Below are 10,230 nucleotides of genomic sequence, written 5' to 3' on the forward strand. Positions count from 1 at the left end.
GTTAGCCAGGATGGTCTCGATCTCCTGACCTCGTGATCCGCCCGTCTCGGCCTCCCAAAGTGCTGGGATTACAGGCTTGAGCCACTGCGCCCGGCCGTAAATGGGTTTTTATTCTTCCAAGTTTTCTATGGGCTTGAACATTTTGATAGTAAAAATATTAGGGGAGCTGGGCACAGTGGCTCACGTCTGTAATCCTGTCACTGTAGGAGGTCAAGGCTGGAGGATTGCTTTAGCCCAGGAGTTTCAAGTCAGTCTAGGCAACATACCCAGACTCTGTCTCTACAAAAAAATGTTTTAAAAAATTAGCTGGTCATGGTGGCATGCACCTGTAATCCTAGCTGTTCAGAAGGCTGGGGCAGGAAAATCACTTGAGCCCAGTGGTTCAAGGCTGCAGTGGGCTATGATCACATCACTGCACTCTGGCCTGGGTGACAGAGCAAGGCCCTGTCTTTAAAAATAAAGTAAAACTAAATGAAAATATTGGGTGGAGAAGTAAAAAGACCTTTCCCAGCAGTCCTCTAGTTGGCCAGCCAGAATCACATCCAATGTCCATGCCCAAACAGGATTGCTGGCAGAGAAAGAAATGGGGCCACAGTGATAGGCTTACACACCAGTCAGGACCCTCTCCCCAAAGTACATATCTGATTAGAGGCAGAAGGCTAGCAGACCAGATCAGAGGAAAGGAAAAGAGTAGACCACTGTCAGTAGTGTCTGCTTTACAGACACACATCATTTAACAACAGGGACACATTCTGAGAAATGCATCCTTAGGCGATTTTGTCATTGTGCTAACATTGTAGAGTGTACTTATGCAAACCTGTATGCTATAGCTTAGTACACAACTAGGCTATATGGTATGGAATATTGCTTCTGTACTGAATAGTATAAGGAAATACTTACACAATGGTAAGTTATTTTTGTGATAGGACTTTTTCAGCTCCTTTATAATGTTATGGGACCAATATATGTGATTCATCACTGACTGAAACATCATTATGTGGTACATGACTGCATTTATTAATTTTAAGCCAGAATTCTTATAATTGGTTCTTTATATAAGTAAAAAGTTTTATGTTTGCACAAATATTATGTACCCATAAAAAATTTTTACTTTAAGTTACAACAATTAATACTATTTTATACATTTACTTTTTATTTTTTTTAGACAGATTCTTGCTCTGTTGCCCGGGCCGGAGCGCAGTAACCTGATCTCAGCTCACTGCAGCCTCAACCTCCCAGGCTCAAGTTATCCTCCTGCCTCAGCCTCCTGAGTAGCTGGGACTATAGGGGTGCAACACCACACCCAGCTAATTTTTAAACACTTTTTATAGAGACGGTTCTCACTGTGTTGCCTGGGCTGGTCTCAAACTCCTGAGCTAAAGTGATCCACCTGCCTCAGCCTCCCAAAGTGCTGTCATTACAGGCATGAGCCACCACTCCAGGCCGCATTTACTTTTTAAAATACCCTTGTAAGATAACCTTTGATTTTTCATAAGTTTATCCTTTTATTTTAAAAAAAATAGTCATTCTTTTCTTAAATGTTACATTCTTTAAGTTTGAGACTTTTTGAATTTTTCTTTTATTATTTTTTACAGGTTATTCGTACTTTAGATCCTAAACAGAATCAAGGAGCAGCACCAGAGATACAAGCTCTTAAAAATCAGCTCCAGGAACGAGACCGACTGTTCCACTCATTAGAGGTAGTTTACTCTACTGTACAATAAAATAATTGTGTTTTGATTTTAATGTTCTGGGAGCCTTGTTATATTTTACAATTGTGTCCCTGGGTTTTAACAATTAACTTAAGTATTTTATTTACATCGAGTTGTTTTATATCTTTACATATTTACATGTGCTTTTTTTTAGAAAGAATATGAGAAGACAAAGAGTCAAAGAGAGATGGAAGAGAAATATATTGTTAGTGCCTGGTACAATATGGTAAGAAAATAGTACTTTGGAGCATAATGAAAAGTTCAATGAATATGTAATACTTATTATATTCCCTTTACTGTAGAAGTCACTCTACCAAATGAATCTGAAAGTAATTACTATCCTAATATACACTAACAGAATCTTAATGCTATTTCTGAACTGAAAAGCAAATATGAGAACCACTGTAAACAGGGTTAGAGCATTTTGAAAACATTATTTCTAGAGGATAGAAAGATAAATGTCAGTCTAATTTCTGTCCCTCAGAGACTTTATTGTAAGGGAAGGGACATTAATACTATCTAAACACAGATGCAATAGTTTTTGTTTTGTGGGATTATTTCAGTGTCTTTGCAGGATGGTATTTGATTGAGGGTAGTTTATCTCATGGGGTTTGGAAAGTGTTCACATTGTCAGACCCTGAACCACTGCAGATTTTGAAATTGAATATCCCAACACAAAAACTAATGCTCATGAGCATCCTGGTTGGGATATGAATACTTATGGATTTTAAAGAGTGCTGCACTTCTTTCAGTATTTTTCCAAGACTTTCTGTCTTCCTTTTGGTTTTTGTTCTTCCCAGTAAGACCACTTCTGCCTTTAAAAAATGTTAGTTGGCTGGGTGTGATGGCTTACTCCTGTAATCCCAGCATTTTGGGATGCCAGGCGGGCGGATCATGAGGTCAAAAGTTTGAGACCAGCCTGGACAACGTGGTGAAACCCCATCTCTACTAAAAATACAAAAATTAGCTGGGCATGGTGGCACATACCTATAATCCCAGCTACTTGGGAGGCTGAGGGAGGAGAATCGCTTGAACTTGGGAAGCAGAGGTTGCTATGAGCCAAGATTGTGCCATTGCACTCCAGCCTGGGTAACACAGCAAGACTCTGTCTCATTTTTTTAAAAAAAGTTGTCTGACACAAGAAATGGGACCAGATTCCATTTATTTATTTATTTATTTATTTATTTATTTATTTTTGAGAGAGTCTCACTCTGTACCCTAGGCTGGAGTGCAGTGGTGTGATCTCAGCTCACTGCAACCTCCACCTCCCGAGTTCAAGCGATTCTTCTGCCTCAGCCTCCCAAGTAGCTGGGACTACAGATGCCTGCCACCACGCATGAATAATTTTTGTATTTTTCGTAGAGACGGGGTTTCACCATGTTGGCCAGGCTGGTCTCTAACTCCTGACCTTGTGATCCACCTGCCTTGGCCTCTCAAAATGCTGGGATTACAGGCGTGAGCCACTGCGCCCAGTTCCCCCCTCCCCAGATTCCTTTTAACATCCCCCTGTGACCCTGTAGGTCTGTTACTGGCACAGTACCATTGTTTTTGTTTTACAGTTATAATTGATACTGCCTCTTAAAGGTTAGTGTCCCTGGCCTCTGAACACTGTGATTTGATCTTTGTCAAAAATTCATAAATTTCATTATATATTTTCACATCTGTATTTGCCTTGGTCAAAACTGCATATCTATGACTGGGTGCAGTGGCTAATGCCTGTAATCCTGACACTTTGGGAGTCTGAGGCAGGCAGATTGCCTGAGGTCAGGAATTTGAGACCAACCTGGCCACAACATGGTCAAACCCCGTCTGTACTAAAAATAAAAAGATTAACCAGGCATGGTGGCACGCACCTCTAGTCCCAGCTACTCAGGAGGCTGAGGCACGAGAATTGCTTAAACCAGGAGGCGGAAGTTGGGATTGCACCACTTTACTCCAGCCTGGGTAACAGACTGAGACCCTGTCTCAAAAAAAACAAAAACTAAAAAACAAAAACTGCATATCAAAGATTTTATTGCAATTTAAAAACCAAAGAGGAAATCATATCAGAGTTAGAATACTATTATTGACAAATATAGGTCATGCACGGTGGCTTATACCTGTAATCCCAGCACTTTGGGAGGCCAAGGTGGGCGGGTCACCTGAGGTCAGGAGTTGGAGACGAGCCTGGCCAACATGGTGAAACCCCATCTCTACTAAAAATACAGAAATTAGCAGGGTGTGGTGGTGGGTGCGTGTAATCCCAGCTACTCCAGAGGCTGAGGCAGGAGAATCCGGGAGGCGGCGGTTGCAGTGAACCAAGATCATACCACTGCCCTCCGCCTTGACGACAGAGTGAGACTCCGTCTCAGAAAACAAACAAACAAATACAGATTTCTTGAAAATTAAAATTCAAAAAATAGTAGAAGTAAAACTATATATTTAAGGAAATTCTCTGGGAATTAGTCCTGACTTTTAAACTATTCTGTCTCTTCCCTGTCCTCCTGGAACCTTAGTGTTAGCAATCTAGGAGCTTTGCATTTCAGGCCTTATTAATAATTTCATATTACTATTATTATTTTTTGAGACGGGGTCTCACTTTGTCGCCCAGACTGGAGTGCAGTGGTGCAATCTTGGCTCACTGCAACCTCTGCCTCCTGTGTTCAAGCAAGTCTCTGCCTTAGCCTCCCGAGTAGCTGGGATTACAGGTGACCGCCACCATGCCCAGCTAATTTTTGTATTTTTAGTACAGACAGGGTTTCACCATCTTGGCCAGGCTGTTCTTGAATTCCTGACCTTCTGATTCACCTGCCTCAACCTCCCAAAAGTGCTGAATTACAGGCATGAGCCACCCCGCCGAGCCCAGTAATTTCATATTCTGGATTGATTTTTATGGCTTCACATACTGTGTTTCTTATGGAACCAAATTGATTTATTCTGTGTAGTGATACTAAAGAATAGTCCTAATTTTTTTTTGTTTTTGAACGGAGTCCTGCTCTGTCACCCAGGCTAAAGTGCAGTGGCATGATCTCGGCTCACTATAAGCTTCGCTTCCCGGGTTCACGCCATTCTCTTGCCTCAGCCTCCAGAGTACCTGGGACTACAGACGCCCGCCACCACACCTAGCTAATTTTTGGTATTTTGTTTAGTAGAAACGGGATTTCACCGTGTTAGCCAGGATGGTCTCGATCTCCTGACTTCATGATCCACCCTCCTCAGCGTCCCAAAGTGCTGGGATTACAGGCGTGAGCCACCGCACCCGGCCAGAATAGTCTTAATTTTTAACTTAGAGAGTGAAGGAATAAATCCAAATAGACTCCAGAAGTTATGTTCAGATAAGTAAACCATCATGCTTACATTCAGAAAGTTCTGCATCTCAGATAACTTTAAATGGAAATGGAAATGATGAGTGCAGGGAAGAGGTATTAAGTAGCTCAGGGAATGCCCTTGCAGTAGATGGAGGTCTTTAACCTGTGTGAAGAATTTGGATAAATTGCTTGAAATGTGAAAGTGGAAAAATTAGAATATTTAAATAAAATATAAATTTTAATATATGCAGCCAAATGTATAAGTTAAAGATTACCAATAAATATTTGTCAATTTTATTCAAAACTTTAAGTGCTCTGATTTCGAGTTTAAAAACATGTTTTAGATTTTTCTTATTTGGAAAAGATTATGTATTTGGATTGATAGGATAGACTGAAATTGTATTAAAAATGCAAAGCTGAGGTTGGGCGCATGGGCTCACGCCTGCAATTCCAGTACTTTGAGTCGCCAAGGTGGGAGGATCTTTGAACCCAGGAGTTCGAGACCAGCCTGGGCAACATGGCAAGACTCCGTCTAAAAAAAAAGTGAAAAAAGATAAAATAATGCAAAGCCATGACCTGTGTTTTCCCTAGAAACTAGCTAGTGATGTTATCTTCCAGCCTTCTGTCTTTTGCACATCCTTCATTGCATCCCGTAGTTTGGCTTTTCCACCTGGCTCTCCTTTTGCCTCGTGATTGCTTTTTTCTTCCTTGCTGCCAGCTTCTACTTATGCCCAGCAGTTTACTTGCATTCAGTCATTACTGAGATTAAACAACAGCTCTCAGTTCTTTCATTTTGTTGGTTGTTACCGTTTTTGAGCCAAAGTCTTGCACTGTTCCCATGCTGCAGTACGGTGGTGTAATCACAGCGCACTGCAGCCTCAACCTCCTGGGCTCAAGCAATCCTCCCACCTCAGCCTTCCAAGTAGTTGGGACTATGGGCATGCCATCATGCCCAGCTAATTTTTTTTTTATTATTTTAGAGAGGGGGTTTCTCGCTATTTTGCTAAGGCTGGTCTTGAGCTTCTAGCCTCAAGTGATCTTCCCAGCTTAGCCTCCCAAAGTGCTGGGGTTACAGGCATGAGCCACTACCCTGGCCATCTCTCAGTTCTTAATGTTTCTCTGGCTAGGATTCTTCGTTGTCTTATTAAATGAGTACCAAAAAACTGCTTTTTTCCTGATCTACTCATAGACTTCTGCCTTTAGTAAGTAGTGTTATTATCATATTCTTGTCATTCCTCCGCAGTCAGGGAGTGCCCTGGAGGTTTCCTCCCTCCTGTTAAAGTGCTCTAGGTCCAGCAGTTGCCTCCTCTCCCTTCTAAGCTAGTAGGCGATCCTTCTCCTGTCTTCAAGAAAGACCCCCTTCTCTCGTTTGGGCCCTCTGTTGTGGACTGTAAAGAAGTTTTCTTAATTTGTTTGAGAATACAAGTCTGCCGTGAAGTGAAGAAAAACAGCATGGTGGTATGTACAGTACCTAGTGTGGCTTTCCACCTTAAGAAACAACACAAGCATTTGTGTTTTTCATTCTAAATAAACCCTGTGAATCCACCACCGGAGTGAATCAACTGCTACCAATCATGCTCTTTTCCTTGGAAAAAAATCACTTTCTACATTTAATTTGAAAGGAAGTATGATTGAGTGTGGGTAATGTCTGTCTCTATCATCTGCTGTATTGTTTATTGTAAAATCAGACAATTAAGCCTGAATTTTTCCAAAAGAAAATTTGTGCCTACTGTGGGGAACTAAAATGCCTCTATGAGATTTTAATCTATAGTGAGTAGTATTAACATTCCTAATTGTGTTTTATGATACAGTGTAACAAATTCTGCATGATGAAATTTTCTTTTGTGAAAGTATGTTCCACTATTTTTTCATTTATTCCTTTTTTTGTTTTAATGTTGCAGGGAATGACTCTGCATAAAAAGGCAGCTGAAGATAGACTGGCAAGCACAGGCTCAGGGCAGTCGTTTCTGGCGAGGCAGAGGCAAGCGACCAGCAGCAGAAGATCATACCCAGGCCACGTGCAGCCGGCCACAGCAAGGTAGAGAAGTCCTGCCGCTCAAACACAGACACCTGCACCCACAGCATACTTCTGTTACACACAACAACATTTCAGGAAACTCAGCCAGCTTACTTTTTGCTTCTCTTCTGTGTCAATACTTAGTGTTTCTCATTTTGAGGACTTTTTCTCTCTCCCGTATCTTTGTTTTAGTTTCTTTGGTTTTTATTTTGTAGTCCTTTCAGTTCTTTTTAATGTGCCAAAAATTTGTACATGTTCAATTAAAAATGTTGTATAATAGTGTAATACTTTTCTTTGTATGAAAATGTCCTCTTCCTCAAAGGTGTAGGATTTGTAATAAATTAGATTTTCTGCCAATAATTGATAATACAATTTATATTCTTTATTGTGCCTGTGTGTTACCATGCTTTATAAGAATGTCTTTGTTTAAAGGGAATTAATCTTTTTATGATGTATTAATCTGTGTTTTCAATTGTTTTCCAAGTACAGTTCAAATAACTTGCATATTTACTATACAAAATGGTTGACAAGTATTCTTTTTGCAAAGACGTAAATACATTGACAGAGGTGCTAATCACATCTTCCCTAAGGCACCTGGTAGAATTATTTGAGGAAAAAACGAGTTTTCACATTGTTTTATAGGACATTAAATTTGTCCAAAGATTTGGAGACTATTTTTAAATCATAAATACACCAAATTTCATTATTTCCTGCTATCTTGTTTGCTGGCAGAAGTGTGAATGTATTGATGAGGTTGTTTTGGGATAAATTACAAAAGAAAAAAAATCAGGCACTGCATTAATTTCTTGTTGTTTTGGAATATCTTAGTAACTGAGGATCATTTTCTAGCAATGTGGTTAACATACCTTCAGTTGCTCTCCACCTCTAAAAGAGTTTTCTTTCATATATGTACAAGTTATTGGTAGTCTTATTTTTGGGCTGTTTGTTGACTTATGCCCCATTTGTTTTACTTATTCTTTAATATAAACCCTTCCATTTTTTAATAATTCCTAACACTTGACATCTTAATATCAGTCATTAACATTAGTAACTTCTTGTATGTTATATTATGACAGATGTCTTTACGTTTTTTCTCACATCTATCTGCTAGTCCAGGAATTTGTTACTAAATAGATTTTCTTGGGTATTTGGTTGCCTCAAAGTGCTTACATTTGTTAACAGATTGTAAACCACATTTCTTTACATCGATGAATGGGCTGTCAAGTAATCATTGTAAAGCACTTTGTATATATAAGGTGCTATGTAAGTGCAAAATATCATTCATTTAAAAATGAAATGCCTTCTAACTTTCCATATTGACTTATGTATTTGGTCCAAAATTATATTTAAGTCTTTTTTCTTGCAACATAGCCCATTTTTTTAAAGCAAAAAATTTCTGAAATTAGGTTATGGTATTTTTTGTTTATTTTTAGGTAGGTTACTTAATATAGGAGGATGTTTTCTCATGTACTTGCTATTTGGAAGTTCAGGTTTCATTTAGTTCTTTATGTTAAATACAAGTAAGTAACCTCAAATCAAGTTAAATGTAATTAAGAATTTTCAGAAACTATATTCAAGTGTTTGATTTTTTAAATTCTTTCTTACTTTTTAATAAGAAAGATGACCCAAAAATCAGTAGTATTTGTTTGTCCTCAGAAGCCGTAGTTGAAGAAAGATTTTACAGTATACACAGAAGTGGAGCCATACATTGTGCTAATTTTTTACGTTAAGTACAGAAGTCTGAGCACAGCATGAATGCTTCTGCCTAACGAGACCACAAAGCAGCAAGAGTTTGGGATAAATGGAGGTAGCCATGAGTAGAACTGCTGTAGGGCTTCAGGAGGCTACGCAGACCTGATCAACTGGAAAGTTTCCAAAGTAAAAGATTAAAAACTTTCAGACTGTTCTTACCCCTACCCGTATTTCACAAATAGCCTGAGGATCCAACTATTTTTAAGGCAAATTGGGACCAGACATGGTGCCTCAAGCCTGTAATCCCACTATTTGGGAGACCTAGGCGGGAGTGGATCACTTGAGGTCAAGAGTTTGAGACCAGCCTGTCCAACATGGTGAAACCCCTTCTCTACTAAAGTACAAAAATTAGCTGGGCGTGGTGGCACGTGCCTGTAATCCCAGCTACTTGAGAGCTGAGGCAGGAGAGTCACTTGAACACGGGAGCCAGAGACTGCAGTGAGCTGAGATCGCACCACTGCACTCCAGCCTGGGCGACAGAATGAGACTTGGTCTCAATCAATCAGTCAATCAGTAAAGCAAATTGGGATGTGAGCACTAACCTTGGTAAGTTAAAATTTTGGGAAAATTGTACCTGCAGAATATGATGGATGAAAACAAGAGCCAAGTGCATGTAAAACATGATTACATGCCTATAATCCCAGCACTTTGGGAGGCCGAGACGGGCGCATCACCTGAGGTCAGGATTTCCAGACCAGCCTGTCCAACATGGTGAAACTCTGTCTCTACTAAAAATACAAAAAATTAGCCAGGTGTGCTGTGTGCCTGTAGTCCCAGCTACTTGGGAGGGTGAGACAGGAGAATTGCTTGAACCTGGGAGGCGGAGGTTGCAGTGAAACGAGATGGCGCCATTGCACCCCAGCCTGGTGACAAGAGCGAAACTCTGTCTCAAGAAAAAAAAAAAAAAAGTCTGTGAACTACTCACTGAATGAATTTTGTTCTGTGAGATGAGAGGTTTTCATTTTCATTTTCTATTTACAGGCCCAGTCCTAACCTCCTACCCATCCACCTACCCAGATATTTTTTCTCTAACTGGGTTGGAAAGGCGCCAGGTCTTTAGAGGGGAGTTTTACTTCTGAATTCCCCCCCGATCCCCCGAAACGGAGCCTTGCTCCTCAACCAGGCTGTAGTGCCATGGCGCGATCTCGGCTCACTGCAGCCTCTGCCTCCCGGGTTCAAGCAATTCTCCTGCCTTAGTCTCCAGAGTAGCTGGGATTACAGGTGCCCACCACCATGCCCGGCTAATTTTTGTAATTTAGTAAAGATGGTGTTTCACCATGTTGGCCAGGCCAGTCTCAAACTCCTGACCTCGTGATCTACCCACCTTGGCCTCCCAAAGTGCTGAGATTACAGGCACGAGCCACCGCGCCCAGTCGTATGTCTGACTTTTCTTCAGCATCTGTTGTATGCTATTATTTTGATGTTAACGTTTATAATTTTCTTATCTTTTTTTTTTTTTTTT

General features: G+C 40.4%; 1 protein-coding gene across 1 annotated transcript in view; it reads left to right on the forward strand.

Annotated features, from left to right (window-relative positions):
* Window positions 1–10,230, forward strand: part of HOOK3 (hook microtubule-tethering protein 3) — a 152,969-nt gene that overhangs the window by 133,691 nt on the left and 9,048 nt on the right. Inside the window, exons 19-21 of the mRNA XM_011957091.1 lie at window positions 1,596–1,700; window positions 1,867–1,938; window positions 6,901–7,037. Of these exons, the coding sequence (XP_011812481.1) occupies window positions 1,596–1,700; window positions 1,867–1,938; window positions 6,901–7,037 (314 nt within the window). The remainder of the gene's footprint in view (window positions 1–1,595; window positions 1,701–1,866; window positions 1,939–6,900; window positions 7,038–10,230) is intronic.

The sequence above is a fragment of the Colobus angolensis genome, unplaced genomic scaffold (genome assembly GCF_000951035.1).
Source record: "Colobus angolensis palliatus isolate OR3802 unplaced genomic scaffold, Cang.pa_1.0 Scaffold433, whole genome shotgun sequence".
In the NCBI taxonomy this organism is placed as follows: Eukaryota; Metazoa; Chordata; class Mammalia; order Primates; family Cercopithecidae; genus Colobus; species Colobus angolensis.